The sequence below is a fragment of the Cyanistes caeruleus genome, chromosome 2, assembly GCF_971803275.1.
Source record: "Cyanistes caeruleus chromosome 2, bCyaCae1.hap1.1, whole genome shotgun sequence".
Taxonomy (NCBI): Eukaryota; Metazoa; Chordata; class Aves; order Passeriformes; family Paridae; genus Cyanistes; species Cyanistes caeruleus.
Genome location: NC_141702.1, coordinates 53,101,023 through 53,124,129, shown reverse-complemented (window position 1 = coordinate 53,124,129; position 23,107 = coordinate 53,101,023). Strand labels below are relative to the sequence as shown.

At 38.8% G+C, this 23,107-nt stretch overlaps 1 protein-coding gene across 1 annotated transcript in view; it reads left to right on the top strand.

Moving 5' to 3' along the window:
• THEMIS (thymocyte selection associated) overlaps positions 1 to 21,163 on the top strand; it is an 88,706-nt gene extending 67,543 nt beyond the window's left edge. Inside the window, exons 7-9 of the mRNA XM_086877023.1 lie at positions 5,584 to 5,734; positions 15,526 to 15,670; positions 19,773 to 21,163. Of these exons, the coding sequence (XP_086733149.1) occupies positions 5,584 to 5,734; positions 15,526 to 15,670; positions 19,773 to 19,782 (306 nt within the window). The 3' untranslated portion in view covers positions 19,783 to 21,163. The remainder of the gene's footprint in view (positions 1 to 5,583; positions 5,735 to 15,525; positions 15,671 to 19,772) is intronic.
• Positions 21,164 to 23,107: the final 1,944 nt, after the last annotated feature.

Genomic DNA, 23,107 nt, shown 5'->3' with positions numbered 1-23,107 from the left:
TGTGTGTTCCCATTATTCAAATTTGTGTTTCCCATCTTTTAGGTAAGAGCACCCATTCAGATTTCTAGTCATACAGTAGGTGAAATATATTTTCATAGAACAGTTTGGGTTGGAAGGGTCCTTAAAGATCATCTAATTCCAAACCCCTGCCATGGGCTGGGACACCTTCTGTTAGACCAGGTTGCTCAAAGCCACATTCCAACCTGGCCTTGAACAGTTCCAAGGATGGAACACCCAAAATTTCCCTGGAAAACCTGTTCCAGTGCCTCACCACCCTCACAGAAAATAATTTCTTCCTAAACTCTAATCTAAACCTACTGACTTTCAGTTTAAAACCACTCCCCTTGTCCTATCACTATGCTACCTGATAAAGAGCCCCTCCTTTACTGTAAGCTCCTTTTAGGCACTGCAAAACTGCCAGTAGGTCTCCCCAGAACCTTCTCTTTTCCAGGCTGAACAACACCATTTTTCTCAGCCTATTTTCTTAGGAAAGGTGCTCCAGACTGTGTTTGTGGCCCTCCTCTGGACCTGCTCCAGCAGATCAATATTCTTCTTATGTTGGGGGCCCCAGAGTCAGACACAGTACACTGGGTGGGGTTCCACCAGAGTGGAATAGAGGGAGGGTGATGAGCACTGGTGTAAGTCTGAGCAATGTAGTTACTCCAGAATGTTCTGCAACGTGTGCTCTTCCAACCTGAAAATAATTCAGTTGTGTGACTCAGGATGGTCTAAGGCTCTGAATGTGATAGCATTTACTCTGGCTGGTACTAGATGGGAAACAAAATCTGTGATTATTTTCTGACTCACTGTAGTTCCAAACTCTCCCTGAAGAAAGTCTTGGGGATATAATGACTGTGGGAGCAAAATCATATAGGTAGGTTGTAAATCTGTAGGTTTTGAAGCTCATAAAGTCTTCTTTATAAATCAGCAGCTATGAATACTCATATATCTCACTCTTCCACCTTCTCTCACAATTTCCTTGAAATAGTCTGCAAAATATTTAAAACTAAAACTTCATCCAGCCTGGTTTGGGCTTCCCAGTGAATACAGTGCCATGTGACTCCTGCAGAACTGTTGTACGGAGCTTGTGGGGATAAATTGTCTTTTTTGTCTGTGTTTGGACAGTGAAATAATTCATCACACTTTCATTCTATGTATACATCTTTTTCTTCTGGTGGAAAGGTGCATGCAGCAATTAAGCATTTTAGATATAAATATAACCATGCAGTATATGCCAAAGCAACAAATATCTGGAGCTTTGGCTTGGGTTTCTGATGGCTGTAAATAATGCCACTCCAATATGTTTTTAAAGATTGCAGCAAAAGATTTATATTCTGTATCTTCTAGCATGTGTAACTCGCAATAAGGTACTCCAAAGGCATAGTGCCATGTCCAGCACTGATTGCTCCAGCAAATGAGTACTCCTCTTCACTAGAGTCATTTGTAATCACATAACAGCTTGACTTTCAGTCTGGAAAAGCATAATTTTGTCAGATTAGTTTATACCACTCGCCACATTTTCAGAGATTATGACAGCTGTTGGTTTCATATTTACTCCCACATTTTTCTGTACTTCAAACAAATGTTGTTTCCTTCTTTACTCTGAATGTTCTAGATGCTGTTGAGGTGTTCTTTCCTTAAAAAAACAACCAAACAATAATTTGTATTATTTTCTTTTTTTTTGTTACCAGATTTAAAAGACTTTTTTCTTAGTTACTCAAAGAGCTTCTCCTTCTGTTGTATCTCAGTGGTTACAATAATTTTGCTGAACACCTTCAGAGTTGGAGGACAGTAGGGGTTGTTGTTTGCTTATTTGTTTTGTGGTTTTGTTATTGCTGGTTTTAGTGGGTTTTTTTTAGGTGGGTTTTTTGGTTGATTGGTTAGTTAGTTGGGCGTTTGGGGTTTCTTTTGTAAGAACTTCTGGGCTATTTTATGGGCTGATTAAGTAGTTGTAACCAAACAGTTCTGTCTGAAGCATGTGTGGGATAAGGATTGCCTTCAATATTTTTGGGTTGTATCTTGCAAATGAGCAGGAGTTTCCAGAGTCAGTGCATCATGACTTATAATTCAACTCCTGGAAGGGGAAAAATTAAAGACCAGAAACTCTTCTACCTAAAGAAGAGGTTACTCAAGGGAAAGAGCAAAAATATGAATGATGGGACAAAATTAATGGAGAGGAATTACTGCACCAGCATGAAATTATGAGTTAAGGCAGTAAAAAGAAACCTCACAACCCAAAGTAAATTTCAGTGCAGAAATAAACTCTGGAACTCATTGCCACATGGTACTGATAACAGAAATGTAAATTAGTTTAAAAAGCAATTAGACACGGTAATGAAAAAAATATTCACATGGATACAATTGTTGGTAGCCCAAATTTTTTAAGTCTGAGGAGAATTCAGCTTGGAGCTGGGAGAAGAGGATGAGAGCAGATACTTATGTTGCAGGGGAAATCAGCATTCTGAGAATAGGTTTTGTGTAACTGTGGCTGCACATAGGGAAAACATTACTGTTTTCCAGTGCCGCTCATAAGGACTATTGTCAGATTTTACTGCTTCTGGAGCAGACAAGCAGAGGGAAGCCTTGCTAGCAGAAGAGATCTCACATACACACACACACACATACATAGGTGCAATAAAACTCTTCAGGTGATCAAGGGAAACTAATTCAATCTCCTTACTCTGAAACAGTTTGCTTCTGCAATGTTTTCAGTTCATGAACCTTCAACAAACGCTGCACTCGTTTACATCTTCTGCTGAATTCTGACACTTCTGTTCTAACTAAAGTGATGCATCTCCCGTCCTTTAGTTCTCACCTTAGCTCTCACACTTCTTTGTGTTTATCCTGTTTGACACAACACTCCTATTTCCTGAGAAGGACTGTACATATTTATACTCATTTACCTTTACTGCTTTACGTTCTGACTCCTGAGTTGTTCCTGGACCACAAGCAAACCTGAAGATGTAATGGCAATTCTTAGCCACTGCTGTAAAATTTTTAGTTCATGCACCTGTTGATGTTGGCTTTATTTTCCAAATGCTGAGATTTGGGATTTCCTCATGAGTAGTCTCTTATAACAAATGACTGCAGCTCAGATTATGAGTTTTTAATTGAATAAATGTTTTTTCTGGCAGTAACTATTGAAAATCATGGCTAATATCCTGACTTCTTTAAATTAGTGGAACAATGACTCTGCCTAGATAGAAATTCTGTGCTGTTAAATTTGCCAAGTATTTGAAAGACAACTGTAAGGCTTCTCAGTTGCACAGTTTTTAAAAACAACTTATCTTTGCTGGTCTTTAGTATAATTGTTATCTATAGTGCTGTTAAGGATGTTAAAATGCTATCAGAATTCAGCATAAAGTGATGTGACAGTTCATTTTCTGTAATCCTATTTATTTTAAATGTTTGAGTTTTGCATATTTTAATTTGTTTACAAGGTGCCCCAGGTAACTATTTTTTCACAGTGTGTGGTTTTGCTGATGAATTATAAGATTAGCACAAATACCAGATACATTTTTCTTAATGAGGGTAACTTCCTATGTTGATACCAAGGCCTGTTTTTAATTAGTTAAGGCAATGCAAAACAAATAAACTCAACATACTCATACATCAAATTGATTGCTAGTATTAACAGGATAAATAAGGAGCTGACTAGAAAATAAGAGATTTAAAAAAAAAAAATAAATAAATATGTCTATAGTTTAAATTAAGGTTCAATCTTCCCTGAAAGCTGACCATTAAGTGAAAGCTTTCTGTGTGCTAAGTATGCCAAACAACTAGAACACAGGAATAATCTGCCTATGAATAATAGTTACCCTACGCTTCCTAAAACCTTCAACTTGTGATAAAGAGGTATGACTGATACCAAGGATAGGACTAGTTTAGTGAAACATGGTTATTTAGGCATTTATTTTCCCCTAGCAGAAGGTAGACATTTCTCAATAACTGTCTATAAAGTGAGTGTACATATAATTGGGGCAGTCTGGCTACAAACAGGTGGGGTATACAGGCATGTTTAGGTGCAGAAGATGAAGAAAAGGAGGTGAAAGAAGGGCCATGCCCTCCTGGTGAAAGAAAGTTAAAGTCCCTGTAGCCTCAGTGTACCACACTGAGCACACTCCTAATTTGAACAGTGCCTTTTCCATCAGATTATTTTACCTCTCTGCTGTGAAGAATTTCTTCTGACATTTCTGTCCTCTTTGCAAAATATTTCTTAGCTGAATTTCTTTTTCACAAGTCCCGGAGTTTTTTGTGAATTACATGCTTACAGCTTTGCTGGGCCTCAGAGGTTCTTTTGCAATGCAGGTGAGCACTACCCAGTGCTGTAGCATCTATAGAGCACAAACAGGCATTGAACACTGTAACTCAACTGACTCCTGTAGATCTATCTTGTAGGGAGGGTGGGAGGGGAGCTTAAGAAAAAGGAGAAAAGTACCAGAGATTCCTCTAATTGAAAAATTGGAGTCTTCCACTTGTCACCCACGCACTGGGAAAAATCATCCCTGTGTTTTATAGGTTCCATCTTCATCTGTTTTTCTTAATATACTCTTCCAAATTTTCTGTTTTGATTACCAGTGACTTTTTTTGTTTCTAGATGATATCTTTTTTTAAAAAGGGCAAATTGTAAAAAGCGGGCTTGTGTCGTGCTTTTACAAATTGTAGGTTGATTCTGAAAAGATCAGATCCTATTACTGTGTAGCTACTGTCAGATTTACCAACATGACCTTATGTCTCTGAATAGGATGGGCTTTGTCATTGCTAAGGAAAAAAATCTGCATTTAATTTTGAATGGAAAATCTATTGTGATTATTTCCTAAAATATATACTCTGGTATAATGATTGCAATTGGTCTGTACCTACACTGCAGCTACTGTAAAGTTTCACCAAAGATATATTTTTGACACTTTTAACTGACTGTTACTTACACAGCTAAAAATATGTATTTGACTGAAAGTATTTATGACATGAATACCTCAGAATTAAAAATAAAACAACATAATTATGGAAAGGTGTGTATGAAGCTTGAATTTCAAGGGATGCAAATATTGTGGCCATCTAACTTGCTTTTTCCAATGTAATAAAATTATAATTAATAACATCATAATTGTCTGTTCTCATCATCTAACTATACTATGCTGTGAATGCTACTGGGTAAATGTAATTGAAATGTCAGACTTTATATGAATTTGTGATGTAATATGTAACAGAACACATTAAATGAACAATCGATACAATAAAAATAGTTAATCAGAAAGTAATCTGAATCAACCAAAAGGGATACATAAATCTCTTTTTGCTTGTGTGACACCATATAGCCAAACATAAAAAAGGAAAAGAAAGACTGGAGATGTGTTTTAGAGGTAATGTCTTCACCTAGAGTGCCTCCTGGTCATGTCATTTTATGATGTACATGCCTGAAAGACAAGCTCTGTGGTAAATGTCATTGAGGACTTCAACAAACAGAAAGATCTATAGTTAAAACTCACAGAAATAACCCAAAGAATGTTGCTCTTGCATGTCACATCAGTTTGGAATAATAATTTACATGGAAAGCTAATGTGCTATTCTATCTGATTTCAGAATTTCTACATAGACACCACCAAGAAACTGTGCTCAAATCAAGCTGCTGATGTTTTGGAATTGCAAGTTAGTTGTCAAAATGATTTGATGCATCGTGAGAATAAGGACATGACTGGGAAAGCTACACTAGTGGAAACCACTGTGACTAAAGGTCAGTTGAGCTTTATGGTTTAAGCTATTAATATAACAAAGCTTAACCCCAGCCCTAATGAAAATTTGACATATCTTGTGTGATTTCTCTTGGAATCTGTGGCTTAGTCAAAAAGGGATGAAAAATTCTCCTTTCTGTTCACCCTCCATAAATGCCGTAAGGCAAATTCATCCAAGCTCTCAGCAGCAGCACGGTTTTAAACTCTGTTTGACACTGCAGCATGAATATTCAGTGGTTTTTAGGAACAGATGATTGGAAAACGTGCTGTTCTTTTGCTTTAGAGTGATGCTTACACTTAATCTGTTATTAAAAAAATACCTAATGCTTTAAGATCCCAAAATTTTTTGAAATGAGAAAGCCATTTACATTAAAGATATGGAGATGCCTTCAACTCATATTTTTGTATGTTGAGGAACAAAATTATACTGAGCAAATTACTTGACCAATAATTTATTTTTAAGTCCCTATTTGTTCGTATTTCACATAATTTTGATAGATGCTTGTTTTTCTGCTTAACTTTCAAGTTTTTCAGAAATGAATCACACTGAAAAGCTCAATGATAAGAGGACAAATCCAAATTTATCATGTATATTTTAACTTTGTTGTTAATAAAAAAAAAATATTAATTTCTCAGTCACAGGTTATATTTGAAATATGAACAAATCACATTAATTACAACACTGGAACAGTTGGAAGACTAAAGCACGAATATTCATCCTCACAGCATTTGTTAACTGATAATTGGTATCAATAGAAAAACTTCCTATAAAGTTCCTCTTTTTTTCCTTGTCATTCAGTATGTAAGACTCTTAAAAAGTATTGTCTGTTTGAAACTATGTGTATTGAAACTTCTAAAAGCTACATAAACCACTTTTCTGGAGAAGAAGTACAGCGTCATGTTGACTAATCTTTATTGCTGTGGAAATTGATTACTTGGGGACTGATTATTGGAGGTGATGTGGTTTAACCCCAGTCAGCAGCCAAGCTCCATACAGCTGCTTGCTCACTCCCCCACCAGCAAGATGGGGGGAGAATTGGAAGGGCAAAAGCCAAAAAACTTGTGGGTTGAATTAAAGACAGGGAAAGCAAAAGCCTCACACAAACAAAGGAAAACAAGGAATTAGTTTACTGCTTCCCATGGGCAGGCAGGTGTTCCACCATCTCCAGGACAGCGGGGCCCCAACACATGTAACAGTGATTTGGGAAGACAAACTTGATCACTCCAAGTGCCCCTTCCTCCTTCTATCCCTTTGATCAGTCTGGGTCACCTGTCCCGACTGTGTCTCCTCCCAAACTCCAGTGCACCCCCAACTTTCCTTGCCAGCCATGGCAGCATGAGAAGCAGGAAAGCCCTTGGCTCTGTGTAAGCCCTGCTCATAAAAAAACATCTTGCATATAAAAAAAAAAATCTCTGTATTATCAACCCTGTGTTCAGCACAAATCCAAAACCGCCCTGTACTTGTCACTGTGAGTACAATTAATTCTGCCCCAGAAAAACCAGCATAATATTTTGGTATCTGGCAGTTTTGAAATTAAATTCCAGATTTGATATTTTGTGGCTTTGAAAAATCTCTTTTCAGGCTCTGTTTTGTCACTGTTTAATGGTTTGATTTGATTTTATAGAGGTAAATGGTGAAGCTTACAGTTAAAAAATACTGTATCCTCAGTTTAAACCCCACAAAAAAGAGGAATACCAACGTAGTTAAACGCAGTACTCCTTTCTTGTCAAGGGGATTTCCTGTAAATCACTGTGGCTTGCCTTTGAAAACCATTGTCCATGCTACAGGGACTAATTGGATCACTTGCATGGATTAGTCTCTGTGGGGTGAGGCAGACATGGGAAGCAAAGGGAGCACACCTGAAGAAAATGTGACAGGGCTTCCTCAAGGAAGAAGACGGATGTAAAACTTATGCTGAGGACTGGCTTATTCACAAGCACAAAAGTCAGTGATTGAGTAGGTGCTTTACTTTATCGGCCTAGACTGCTCACAGACAGGAAACGTCACACAGGCTAAAGTCCAAAATGCCTTTATGGTGAAGAGTCTTCAAATATTTTTCTGAATGCAGCTTCTCAGTTTGTGCAAAAAGTGAAGTCACAGAGTCACTTCCTGTGCCTGTTATGGGAACTGTACAGCAGTTTCTAAACTGAGATCCCTAGGCTGAGAAAAGCTGTGTGGAGCCACTGTTACTAAGGCTTCAGCTCAATAACAGGACTGGGAGGTCACTTGGTCTTTCCATTTTCCACCTGTGAGGGTATTTGTTACTGCTTTTTTGTTTCTTTTGTAACTGGGCATCAGTGAAAAGTGTCTGTCTCCATCTTCTTCCTATCTTCCCATCAGGTACTAATACCCACTGATAAAATCCTCCCTGAGCCTTCTGTTCACCAGGCTGAACAGCCTCAGCCCTCTCAGCCTCCCCTTCTATTTCAGACGCTTCAGGCACTTGATCACCTTCATGGCCCTCTGCTGGATCTGCTCCAGAACATCCATATTCCTCTTGTACTGGGAGCCCAGATCTGGACCCCACACTCCAGGTGTGCTCTCACCAGTGTGGATCAGGGGGACAAGGATCTCTGCTGGCAGCACTTTGCCTAATGCAGTTGAGGAGGTGATGGACTACTTGCTGCAAGGACACATTGCTGGAGCAATGTCAGGTCAGCCTGCCCTCCAGGACCCCAATGTTTCCTTGGCAATGCTGCTTTCCAGTCATTCTTCCCCAGCCTGTGCTGGTGCATGGGCTTATTCTTCCCCAGGTACAGGGCCTTGCATTTTCCTTCGCTGAACTTCATGAAAGTCCTCTCTGCCCAGTTCGCAAGCTAGTTCAGATCCCTTTGGATGGCAGCACAAAGATCCCTTTGGATCTCAGATGCTCCTCCCATTGCAAACTTACTAAGGAAATCTCATTCCTGTAGCAGGAACCCACAACATCACTCATATTGGTCTCTCTATTAAATCCTGACCCAGAAACTCTCAGGGGGCTTTTCACCTGTCCCTAGGCAGAGGGCTGCCTCTGTTACCAATGACACCAGCAAAATTTCTTCCTTCTCCTTCATGCTGCTTGTTAGCTCATGCAGCCTGTGGTTCTGGACACCAGAAAACAGACTTGGACATTTTGCAACAGTTCCAGGTTTGGACCTTCTACTGAACATGTTTCAACACCTTGATGAAATGAAGCAATGCTGTTGACAGGCTCATCTGCCCCTGAAGTCTGGCTGCCTTCTCTCTCTTTATTCATTCAGAGATAGTAGCATTAGTCTTTTGTCTATGCCATCAAGCCTTATTTATGTCATTGATAAACCTTTTTCAGAGTCCTGAAAAGCACTTGACTTATATTGTGATTTTTCAGTTTCTATCACAACTTTGTTTTTCTTAGATAATTCTTCATTTGTTCTTAATTCTGAAACAATCTAATTGAGAAGAATGCTTTTTCTAGGGCCATTTTCAGGTTTGAAAATATCTTTTCTTGATTGTTCTTGATCTATTTCCTTTGGTCCTCATTCCATCAAGATCCCAATATTTTCTGTGGCATCCCTTCTGAGAAAGCAGCGTTTACTTTTCTTCTGGTTGAGACCCGCATATCAGTAGTCATGACCAATGACTTAGTTTAGCTATCAGTCAGGCTTATTTTTTCCTATGTATTTCCATGAGTTTATGTCAGGAGACACGTGCTTTGCAGGTAGCTTTGGGCGTATGACCAAGAGTGTTAGAGAAAAAAAATTGTGTTAGGACTGCTGAAAGCTTGCATGACTCTGGTACTGCAAAGATTTACAGCACTAACTCTTCCCATCTATCTGAGTTTTTAGCCATGCATCTGATTCAAAAGCTCATCAGTCACAGGTCTCCTGCCTCATTTCTCATGAAAATTGCAATTAGTTAATTTGAAGTTCATCTTATTTACTCTGTTGGCTTAGGTTTCTCACAGAACACCAGATAAAGGATAGCTTTTGTTACTGAGGACTCCAAACAAACTCCTAGCACTTCTCTTAGTATGCATACAGAAAATCACAAAGAATATCACAATGACACTTCTTTTGCAAGACTAGGAAATTGCTTCTTGTTTAATTGCCTTGGAGTATATCCCTTTACCAACTCTGTCCAAATTGGAGTATAGTGTGAGTTTGAGCTAGGCAGACGTAACCCAGTCCAAAGAACAGTGATGGATTGTACGCTGACATACTCAAATCAAAGCTGAAGGTTTTTTTATGAAAGTTGTATGTATAGTCCAAAATTACTTGGCTTGATTAAAAGATAACTACAGCATTATACAGAAGAGTGGATTAGATTATGGAACAGTTCTTCCTGGTCAGCCAAGGAATCCCCATGAGTCCACTGCTGCGTGCAGCAAGCTTGTCTGTTCCAGAGGGTGTACTCTGCTTTGCTAATTCAAAAGATAATGGATTAGAAAATATGTCAAGACTAATAACACAGACACACTCCTGTGGGTTTTGAGTGGGAGGAAATGCACCATTCACTGACTAATCTTTAAACTTCTACTGATGAATGTTAAGCCACCCTCCAAAGCACCAACCTGTTTCAAATTCCTAATAAGGATGTTGAATCTGTACTCTCAAAACCCCCCTCGTTACTGAGACAATTGCTATTTCTTACTAAAGGCCAGATAGTTCCGAAAAGAAAAACACCATGTTTTCTTCTCTGTTTTAGAGCTTCTATTGTCTTTCTTTACAGAGTTCATGTTAATAAGGATAAGATTTATTATCCTTGTTTCTAAGAAATGGAACCTTCTTCCTCTGTTGCAATTAAACCTGAATAGGCCACTAAAGATATTATCTTATTTTCTTATATTTGACTGAGTTTGAACTAATTAAAAATGGTAGCAATATCTGCAGGATAATAACCCTCATCTGAAATCTGCTGTATCAGTTTTTCTTTATCCTTGAAATTTATTCTAAGTGGAGTTTCTATAACATTTCATAATCTTCTTGTTCATGGCAAAAGTTTCTGGAATAGTTACAGTCTGCAACAAAGCAGTGTTCATGCTGATTTCATTCATTGATGTCAGGATATTTTAGGGAAGGTATTTATATATTCTGTCTTTAGGCACTTGATTTAAGAGGCTAGTGGGCTGGAGAAAGAAAAAGAGGATTGGGCCTTCTGTTTGTGCTTTAGGATGCACATATGTCTACTAAATTTTCAAAGACAGTTTAAGTAATTTCTGTCCCTGTAGCTTGCTGTCCCATTAGCTAAGACAATACATATGACTATGGAACTGTACTCTAAAACAAATATTAAAATTAATTAAACATAATAACCACAAAAACTTAAAGCAAAATATAGAATTCTGAATTATTTGGAAAAAAAGAAAAGCAGCTCTTTTTTTTGAGGACATCACAGGGATTTTGTATTACTGTTCTGAGCTAGGTGCATGGGAATAAGCAATATGAATTGGGAATCTTTTCCTGTATGTGTGTGTGGCAACACCCTCCAGCTTCCCCACTCAGCTCAGTCTCTGACTAGGGAAAAAATTGTATTCGATTCTTAGGGTCCCATGGTCTTGTAATTAAAAAAAAAAAAAAAAAAGAACAAAAACAAAAACAAAAAACTTTTTGTGTTTTCATCTGTAAACACAAAATTTATCCTTGGCTGACACATCTTCTGAGCTAAGTTCAAGAAAAGGCAAGAAAATTACTTAAAATATGGAGATCATACCACTTTATAGAATGTGAGTGCACTTTAGTAAATGATAATGAAATATTTTCCCTATGCTTTTCCCTCAACCAAACTCTAATTTTTTTACAGCAGGGGGAAAAAAGCACAGGCTCTGAATCCTTCTGGTTTACCAGATATGACTGACTTTAATTGCAGTAATCTTCAGAGGTTTCTGGCAGGAGCTTAGGTGGTTGCAAGGAGGAGGTATGGCAACATTATATGTAGTTAAAGCAAAGATTACTTCATGTCAGTGCCCTTTCCCACTCTGGCTGTGCTGCCTGGCTGTGCTCCCCCAGTCCTGTGCAGAGCAGCACTTGAACATCTCTGATGGTACCCTGATCCCCTCTCTGCATCTCTTGCAGGAACTTATGATGAGGCAAGAAATATGAGATTGTTTAAAACTTGTGGCAACCATTTCTGATCTGCAAGAGCTGTGGTTACACTGGGGATTTATTTTATATGAGGCACTAGTGAAACAGTGGAAACTAGGTCTCAAAAAGTTCAATGAAATCAGTGAGAAAGACTAGAAACAAAACTGAAAAAGAAAAAATTTTAAAAGTAAAAGGACAGGGAAAGAGGTCAACACTTGTCTCTTTCAGGAAATTTAAGCATTTTTTAAATAAATTAACACTAATCTTTTCCAAACATTAGTTTAGGAGATTCCAGAGAGAGATAAATATTACCCATACATTAAATGCAACCCTACAGTTTATGTGAAATATTTTGATTGTGGCACTTAACAGTTTTTAAAGATATGCTACATCATCATATGAAGTAATGGTTGATGGATACCAGCTCAAGGAACAGTCCATTAGTTTTATGGGCTCTGATTCTTCTATCACTGATCGGCTTTCAGCAGCACTCCCTAAGGAATTAGTTCTCATTAGCACTGAGGAGCATCAGAACCAGGCTCACAGCAAATAAAATGCTGCTGTTCATAAAAAATGCTTGGTTTATGCATATACCTTGGGTTCTGCGCATTTTCACTTAAGTGATGTGCAGAAATAAGGACGTGGTTCTACCGCGTCGAGTTCATAATATTATTATGCAGAATATTTCACAACTACTTTTTTCAGGTTAGGCATAAATAAACAACAAATGTTTTGTGGTTCAGTGTTAATTTATGCAGTGTTAAAACTGATCTGAAATATTTACCATAGCTATAAAACTGTGTTATGGTCACACATCTAGAGGCATTTAGGTGTGCAGAGTTGTGCATATGCATGAGCTGGGGCCTCCAGCACTTGCTTCATTCAAGCAAGGGTCTTGATGAGTTGGGTCATTTCTGTTGCCTGCCTTTTGAAGAAGGGCAAAATGGAGACCACAGTTGTTATTAATTGTTATGACAACAATTTCTGGCCTTGAAATTTGTGGAAACCAGCAAGTATATTCCGAGAAAAAGACAATACATTGTACTCACTTGAGGATACAAGTGAAATAAATGGAAATTTTTAGTCTGCAGAGCACTAGCCTTCCACTGTAAAGGCAAATATAATTATACAAATTGTTCCAGGAAGAGCAGAATTAATGAAATTTTATTTAATAAGTATTCAGGACTGTTGTCCCCTACTGCTACTCTCTGTCTTTCCTGATAATAACCAAAACTCTCCTTGTAGTGTTCCTATCAAAAGGAAAAGAGCAGGTCTGGAGCTATGTGTGTGTTGAGTGGCCAACCAATATGCACACGCTGATTTATCCTGCTGTCTGCTGCCAAATGGAGTGCATAACAGCTGTGTTCTGCATGCTTCTCTCTCAATAGAGGAACTAATTCAACCCTAGCTTCTGTAACCACGGTGAGACTTCTGTCCCCTTTTCAAATCTGACTGAAATTGGCAGAAATAAACTTGTAAAAGTACTGAAGAGATTGATGGATGGATGGACAGCACGATGACATAAGCCTTGTTTTCTTGGCAGGCTGAGATGGCCTATGTGATTCGGTAATTCAGTGTTGAGGCTAATAGATTTTTTTTCAAACAGGGAAGAAAATTGCATTGATTTCAATGTTCAGGATCCCCCTGGGATTGTTCAGCTTGTCTCATTCATTGCTTAATGCTTTATTGAAGTGTAAATATATACATTTCAAAAGGAACTCTGAGCAGGTTTGGGAGTGGGGACAGCTGCGATTTAGTCTGGCCTGATGACATCAACGTTCTTTCTCCTTGAGCTGTCTTGCTTAGAAGTGTATCCGTTTGTTTGCATGTGTTTGGAAAAGAAGAAAGCCTGGCTATGCCATCCATGAGCAATCTGTACCTTATATCCATATTAGCAAGTCTAAGTGCACAAACAATATTTCCCTCGCTGAATCACAGGGATTAGCTTATTCTTTCAGTGCTTGTTTTATTCATTAGTTTGCTTTTACTGATATCAAGCACAGCCAAATTGCAAATGAACTACAAACCAGGAAATGTTTATTAACAAGATAGTGGCCACATGTGTGAGTGAGATCTTCCATGCATTTCTAATCATATGCTTGGGGTTTTGTTTTGGTTTTTTTTTTCCCTTTTGATGCCTAGATCTGGAAATACTTTGCTAACTCAGTAGTGGGGGACTCCTGGCTATATAGGTCTGTGATAAACTCTGTGCTGGTGTAGCCAGACAGGTATTTGATTAACCTCATATTTATTTCCAGCCTTAGAAAACCTACAAAAGAAAGGATCACACCTTCAGAAAGAAATCACTATTACCCAGTTTTCAGGGAGAGACACCTTAGCCATGGAGAGCCTCAGGAGGAACACAAGTAGGATTTGGAGGCTGCTGAGAAATCACAGTGTTATCCTCTTGTTGAAGGGGCACACGGTGGTTTGAAAGTGCAAAACTGGGAGAATTCTTATTTGAGAAGCTTGGTCTCATAAAGAAGAACCTGTTTGACAAACATGGCTTGCTGGGAGGTCAGATAGAACACCATGGTAGTAGAAAATTAATCAACCAGGAACAGCTGTACCAACAACAGTGCTTCACACTGGTTGCAATTTCAGGTGAAAGTTTTGGCTTTAAAAACACAGTATCCTCTCAGCTCCATAACCTATGAGACTTCCTGATAAATTCTAAAGGTGATTTGCCCTTGGCAGGGGATCTGTGATGATATCACCACCATCATTTCAGCTCTAGCTGGTCCTATTGCCACCTGGCTCTTGCCCACCACAGGCTGTGCTAAGTGATGGGGTAGCTCTGAGGGGTAAAATGGGGCACTTCATGGTCTGATCCTTATGGAATTTAGTTCCATGTGATCAGTGGTCCCACATGTCTTGCAGAGTTTGCTCTAGCCTCAGGGAAGAGGTGGACCACCCAAGCAGGGGAAGAGACCCTGGAGCCTCCCAGCAGCAGCCTGAAGCACTGTGAGCTCTAAAGTGAAGTTCCAGTACCCAGATGCAGAGTTTAGCTTGCCACAGCACTGGAGCTGCTAAGAGGCCTCCAATAAAGGTCTCTTGTCTTGAGGGAAAACACTGCTGCTTTCTGAAATGTTTGTCCTCAGCTCTGCTTCAGGCCAGTCTAGGTGGATGCAAGGAAATGCACTCCATAACATTTAATTTTAACCTCATGTCATTCTCAACTCTGTGTCTCTGTTATATCACCATCTAAATTACAAGCAATTGGGGGATTCTGTCTCTTGGAAATCCCAAGGTAACACTGTGGTTCCCTAGCTGCAGGGGTCCTCTTTTCAGGCAATGGAACACGACAGCATGGGAGCACATCTGTGGTAAGGATGGTACATGCAACTCATGGCAGCTGGACTGCTCTTCTCTTGATATGGTCAGAAAATTTTATGTGCCTGCTTTGATGTTGTTAGTGATTACACCAGCTAAACCTTTCAATAAACTTTAAAGTTATTCATGCATAGATAGGCAGTGGTCAATTTAGAGGTACAAGCCTATGCAAAAACTGAAATAGGAATTCTTGAGTGAAGACTCTCTTGTAAAGTGCTCAGCTCATTTTCATTCTTCTTCTGTCACAGATACTGTTCTGGAATTTGAGCAAGTCATTTAAAATCTCTGAAAAATACAAAAATGAAGAGAACATTGTTTTCTTTGCTTTTATGATTGTCTTTTTGAGTTGTACTATTTTTCTTCTCCAGGCCAAAGGCAGAGTCTTCCATTTCCTTAGAGATATTTTTTGCTAATTTTTCAGGCCTAGCAAGAAACTATGAGGCAGAAGAGGAAGAGGAAGAAGAGCATGACTACAGCTATATCGATGAAAACATAGTTGAAAACATAAGAAAAGTATTTCATGACACCAGCATTAGAAATGAGCATTCACTCTCCAGAGGAAGAAGGTGAGTGTGGGCTGGGATCACTCGTGGATGCAAACAAGTGCAGGCAGAGTGATTTTTCAGACTGGCTGGTAGCCTTCACTTCCCAAAACAAGAGAGGATTTCCCCTGGGAATTTCTGCTGTTGTTGCAAATGTCATGTGAGTAAGGTAGGAAAGGCTCCTCTGAGGTGCCACCTGTGACCTCTTAGCCATGTTAAAGGAGTACATGCCATTGTTCTGGGGATAGAAGCGCACAGGCCTTTTCTGGTTTGTGCCAATTTGCTCTGAAATTATAGTACTCTGAATGCAGCCCGTTTCCTCTTTCTGGGAGTGGATGCCTTGTGCATGACTGTTTTGAGGCTTTAAAAGCTTTTGGGCATTATCTGCTCTGGCAGTCTGCAGTGACTTTAAGAGCCAGTGAAGAAGGCCTTTGTAACAATCTCTAGGCACCATTTCCAGCTAAATGCAGATGAGAATTTTTCTAGATACAACTGAAACTGTGGTCCCAGTTCTTTTCACTCATAGCTGAACCTTCTATGAATTTCACTTGATTTGTCTGAATTGATTCTTTTGTGGCTGGAGATCCTTGAAAACACAGGAAAAACTTGAAATATTGTGTTTCAGAGATTTAAAAAAATGTTTTGTTATGAAGTACTTAATTTCAAAATGTACTTTATATTTATTTTTAAGTGATGTGCAACATTCATACCATGTTCAAATTAAGCAACACAGTGAATATGAAATAAGGTGGGTTTTTTCCTGCAATGCTCAAATCCCTCAGAAACATGACATCCAGAGCAGTGTGTGGCCCCCTTCTCACAGACACAGAGACTCCAAAATCACAGAAAATACAAAAGTGAAACTAAGTAGGAAGTTTCACATAACATATTACTTCCTCAGCCCACATGCTCTTGAGGTTCTATCATGTAAAGAAGTTGAGAAAGAGAGAATTAAGCTCTCTTCTGACTAAAATATCCTTTCTGACCATAGGCATTAAGGGGAAAGCATACTTTCAAGAAGCAGCTCCAGCCTAGAAGATCATCATCTGTTTATACCACTTACTGTTGTGGCATCAGTTCCTCTAAGTGTTTATCCACCTGCCCTTTAAATTCCCTGTTAATGGAAGGAAAGTTTCACTTTATTAGTTGTCCTCTTTGAGATTTCTAACAAAACATGAAAGAAAAGGACCTTTGCTGCTTTGAGGGACATAACTCCCTTTGGACAATCCTTGGTTTATAAAGCAATCCCACAAGTTTTGTCCTTAATGGCTGACAGATATATCCACTCTCTGAAATCATTAGCTAGCCAGGGAGCACGTGGCCCCTCCAGCCTGCTGGTCTTCCCCAGCCACCAGAAATCTGCACTACAGCTTTTTTCTAGCACATAAAGTTTCTATCAAGATTCCACACTAGCACGTGTGAGCATTTTGGGAAATATGGATTTTACGTGGATATATGCAATTAACCATTAATACAGGCAATATGTACACCAAAATATGTTGTCTCTTTCACCTAATATCTGTCAAATACCTAATATCTCATCATGATAGTTCTTGAAGAATTAATCAGTTAACCATTTCCCACCCATGGTGCCTCCTTTCCTCAGAACATTTATGCCATTTATTAATATCTGCTTTTAATTATTTGGTATATACAATTTATCAAAATTAAGTCTCCTGATGTAAATTACTTTTAAATAGAATCGTTAGGAGGAAAAATAGTTTTAATGAAATACAGAAGTAAGCCTAAGCAGTGAAGTCTTACCTTAAAAAAAAACCCCAGTATTTATTATTTGCAGTGTTTCACTAGTGTCCCTCTCAAAATCTTTCCATGATCAGGGCTGAAGCATGCCAGGGTGATACTAGTAAAAAGCTAGTCCTCACCCTAAGCAGGAGGAAGAAAGAAAGAACAGAGCTGCCTCAGGTCATTGCTATGTTAATTTCGATAGAATAAAAGTGCCCAGAGGGTCAGTGATGTTAACATGACCTCATCACTCCAGAACAATAAGCAATTAAGGAAAGGACTTCACTACAGATGCCTGAGCTTGCTATAGCAACAACCATCATTAACATATTTTAACCTTTCATTAAAGATTCAAAAGAAAGTAAGAAAAAGACCCCACACTCTGGAAGCATTTAAAATGTGTGGCTTTCTTTTCAGCATGGCAAGTTTCTCTCCTTTTACTGCCATGAGTTGTTTCTTCTTTTTTAATGAGGAAAGCCCTCAGCTTGACAGTCTTCTGGACAGTATTACAAATATCAACAGTGGCTTTTCTCAGTGTGAGAAAATGGGAAGATAGAAGGTCCATTGCAACCACTGAACTGGAATAACTCTGGTGCTGCTGTAATGTCTCCTCCTATGTCCCTGGCACCAAAAATGAGATGGAGGCATGCAGGAACAGGAACAACAGCAACCACAAAAAATTCAGCAGCAAAACCAGAGAAGTCAGAGTCTGTCTCCAGTGCTGATAGCTGCATGTAACTCATGGCTGGAAAAGGACAGAAACAACATGGTCCAGCCACCTGGAGAGCTGAAAATGAGTACTGCTGTCAGGCTGTTTCAGGAGGTTGCTTTCTGGACTTGAACTGCACACAAGTGCCAGAAAAGGAATGGTCTCAGCTGACTAAGCTTCTGTGCTTATTAAATAGGACACAAATAAAGGAAAAGTAGAAAAGAGAGAGAAATGCAGTAAGGAATGAAAAAGCTACACAGCTGTATTTTCCTGTTCTCATGAACTCAACAGCTGAGGTGGTTTTGTTTGGACAAAATAGTTTTCTTTATTTTCAGTTTGTACCAGTTTTTTAAAACTAATTGTATGAAACAGATTAAGGTGCAATTCTTTTCTTTATTTTTTTTCCTTGGTTGTGTTGAGATGCAGGTTACCTCGTATTTGAAATCTAGAGACAGTGCTACAAATGAAAATCACTCTATCTGACCCCAGTACATTTCCATTAATCCTTTTTGTACGTTTTTTCTAGGACATTTCTCTGGCGCTGTCATGCCACTGACCCTCTGAGCAAGCTGTTTCTTTCATAGAAAAGCCTCTGGGTGAAAGGTTGAGGCAGATTTTGTAGCCTTGGTTATATTGGAGTGAGGAACCCAAATCCATGACTGTAGTTGTGTGTTCTCAGCAGTTTTGAAAGTCCCCTTCCTAAGTGACTGTCAGTGCAGATTTGGGGGCATCATCTACCTTGCTAATTTTCATGGTTACATTATTTTTAAGCTGCCTGTTGTTTTCACTTTTCTCTAATATGAGAAGTGAAGTTTTTTCCAGGTTGCAATCAATGGTGATTACAGAGAGAGGAGTCAAGAGGGGTCAAATAAATAATGAGCTGCTCTAAGAGCATAGAATCTTAGCTTTGACTCAGGCAGAGCTTCAAAGAACCTGTCTCAAAGCAGTTGTAGGTTCAGAGACCCTTAGGGTAGGGAAGACAACCATGATTATCTAGATCTTCTAGATATTCTTCCTACTCAAACAAGCCCTACCATTCCCCCACAGGGCAGATTCTAACATGTTTTTATAGTTGGCAGAGCTGGGAACACACCCCACTGGTGAAGTCTGGCACACTGGCATGTTGCCATTAAATATTAATTAAATTATTAATTAACTTCCCTCCAGGCCTGCAGCTCTGTTGCATCAGTCACAGGGCACATCCTTTGGAAAGCCTCTCCCCAAGAGGAAGGTATCTCTTCTACTATGTCTGACAGACCAGAATATGACAGAGGAGGCACCATGGTAATCACATTGGAGATACACTAGGAAAACTTTTTGATGGAGTCACAGTTTATATTGACTAAATGAGCTCTTTTGCCTGGTGCAGGTTAAATATTTCCCTAAACTGCATAAGCTATACCAGTAAAAGAAAAATTTACTTGTAAGTTTCACGTACTTAAGCAAAGTTGCTGGCATAGCTGTGTGTAGCTTTATATATTAGGTTTATTTTTGTTGTAGTCCTTGGATTGCTGTGTAACTGTACTGACAAACCATTTTATGGTACAGACAAGCCCTAGCTCGCAGCCATTAATTTGTCTCAAGAGCTCATTCACCTGTACTCCCTGTGCAATTTTTAAATCCAAACATAAAATTTCCTATTTCACCCTGTCTTTTTGTTTTGTTTGTTTTCAGAGACATCTAAAGAAAAATAATTCTGTAATGAACTGGAAACAAGTAGAAAGCTGTGTCCTCACATCAAGACTGACCACAACTGTAAGAAAAAGCTGCTCATGAAAGTGTCCTTCTTGACTCATGAAGAGCATACAAGGCTGTAATTTAGCTATAATAATCCTCTGTGAAACTAAACTGCTTACTTGTCTTAAATAAGAAGTCAAACCAGCTAATGTCTCATGACCCTTTGAAGGGACAAAGCTCTTCTGTACATATTTATTAGTGAACTCAGAGAATGATGCCAGGTCCAATTCTTCATTCTTATTGCACCTGAAATTCCGGTTATTTCCTGAACGTCTGTAGGGCATATGCAAAAGGAACATCCCTTACTGAAACAGCCACATAGTTGCTTCCTTTGGGTTTTGATTTTGTTTTGGTTTTTTTTTAGAAGGAAAGGGTATTAAAGGATTGTCTAAGGTGGACATTCATTTTTTTAGCCAGTGTTACATGCTTCAGGTTACAGCTCCAAACTGGAAATGACCAGATTCTGCCCCTCTTCCACACGATGAACAAAGCTCAAGCAGTACCATTGCACAACATGTATTTGCCCTGCAAAGCAAAGCCACTCTTCTCTCAAGGCCCAGGAGTGCCTCAATTATGTAGCATTGCCATCTCCATAACCTTTTTTACTGCTAAAATCTAGAATTACGCTAAAGCTATTATATCCAGCAATTTGCTGAAAATGCAGCCACGAATGGTCAACAGAAACTGGATCTGAAGAATTAGTGTCCATGCCATCCTTATCCATCTAGGATAGGTGCATAACCCTGTGGCAGTGGTTTGACTTTCAGGGAAAACTATCAAGAATCGATGTGTAAACACACAATTGATGTGCCAGGGGTTTCCAGAGTCAACAGAGCCTAATCAGAGTGGCATATCCAGAAATCAGCAGGGTGGAGAAAGGGAATATGTTTAGAAAGCCTATTTTTAGTTCTATTGAGGAGTTAAAAAACAAAAACTCAAAAAAAGCCTTAGTATACTTGAAAGCCAAAGTCTTTTCAAGCAGACAGTAAAGTCTCTTCAGCCTTGTCTATTAAAATTCTACCGAATGATTAATTTTCACTAATGCAAATTAATTTAGGATTTCTTATTATTGTCTCACATTAATTTATTCAAGATAAATGTTCATCCTCGTTAAAATCAGTTACAATTTAAGTATTAAAAATATCACTCAGAGTACTTTGATTCCATGCATATGTAGAATACAATGTTTTACATATCACTGGTTAATACAGCTTGCGGGTGTGTACAAAAGTGGCTGCCACATAACTTGCAGGTATTTTAAATACATATTAAGCATAAAAAAAAATCTGTATGTCTCTTTTGGCAGCTCAAAACAACTCAATTTGTTTCAGTAACTGGTATTTGAATTTTTATTTTTTTTTTAATTTTGCTGATTTTTTTTATCTTTTTTTTTACTTTACCACTGAATGTGATGTTGTCTTCTGCTGGATTTCTGAAAGGCATGATGTGTTGCTACCATGATTTCCTTCAGAAAAGTACCAGGTTTCTATAGAAGAAAGGATGAGAGGAAAGCCAACAGCCTTTTGGGCATCAAGGGCAGGATGTGCCAGCAGGTAGAGGGAAGTGACTCTTCTCTCTGCTCAGCACCGGTGAGGCCACATCTGGACTACTGTGTCAGTTCTGGGTCCCAAGAAAGATGTAGACATACTGCAGTGAGTCCTACAAAAGCCCATGAGGATGGTTGAGAACAAAGAAAGTCTGACATAGAAGGAGAGGCTGAGATAGCCTAGAAAAAACAAGGTGCCCTCTAGTTGCTGTAAATGTTAGGATGAATGTGAACAAAGTGGGATGCAGTACTTTCCAACAAACATGAGCTTCTCTTGTATATTCTACACTGGCATTTGGGATCTAGTGAAAAAACACAAAGGCTTATCAGCCCTTTCTGTAAATTGTTCCTATTAAAATTCTTCCAAAGAAAAAATTTCTCTTCTTTGCATAGATCTTCTCATAAGTAGCCTGATTTGGTTGCCCTTGTCACATGATGCAATTCTGTGCTGTATATTCAGCCTCACTGAGTAGAATGAGTTTCATTCTTCTAAGTAAGGGTGGCGGTTTTATGAAATCTGTAAATATATTAATAGCAGAGATGTCTCCCACATCTTTCCCTCTGGCACATGGGACAACATTGTGTCTTGTGACAGAAGTGGGAACTATCCTGGCTGTTCAGTTTATATGACACAGCAGGACAATGCCATTTGCATTCAGTTCTGGATGGGAGAGAGAACATAGTGCTGTCTTGAGCTGTGAGGAAAGGACATCCAGTCTTACTGGAGAAAGCAGAGGCGAAGAAGGAGACGTGAAGTAAGATCCTAATAAAAGGTTTGTGTTTGATATTAAAGACTTAATAAGTATTGTGATTCCCTTATGGCATACAGATGACCACAGTGATTTCATACTGTTTGCTAATACATGTTTGACAAAGCTGTAATGTCATGGCAATCCTTGAGGGACATGGTTATCACTCCCAGACATTAATGCTCAAGACGACTGCATTCAGGAAGGGAAAGAGATTTTTAGCTGAACACAGACCACAATTGCTATGCCTGAAGAGAATACAAGTGTATTTAAATAATAAGATATTTGCTTTGCAAAAGATTGGCATAAGCTTTTGCACAGACTTGTTAGCTTAAAGGCTTATCTCTTTTAATGCTAAGAAGTATTTCCAGTGTGTTCTCACTGAGGGCCTGATCAGAAGCAGCTGCTTCCACAGCACTCCATGTGTGCATAAGCCCTTAGTGAGACAGAATTTTCTGTTTGGATGATCAACATGAACATATTTTTATATATCCAGAGTTTGTGCCTGGGAAGATAAGAAGAATCTTCTCCCTGCATTCTTCCTTAAATGCCAAAACTCTTTTGTTTAAATGACATATGTCATGGGAACACTTACCTATCACAACACTCCCAATAAGAAACCACAGTTTATTCTTGCTATCTCTTCACTTAAGACATATCTTTCCTACCCCTTCTAAGACTGTCCAGGTGTTTTCCTTACATTTTGAGACTGCTGCATCTTAACCATGCAAACTTTCAACTCCCTGACACCATGTTAAAACTGATAGTCTCTGAAGAGAATGTTCTCTTGCTTCTACTTCATGTATTGGCGGCAGGTTTTGTGGTTTGTTTGTTTTTTTAATTTTTCTCCCTTGTTTTCTTAATGTATCTGTGTGCTGGAAGTGTTCTTGTGTTTTGCAATAATCGATTTCTTAGATAAACTTGCTCTGTATCTTTTCTTGGGTTTTTGTACTTTCACAACTCTTTCTCTGGGACTG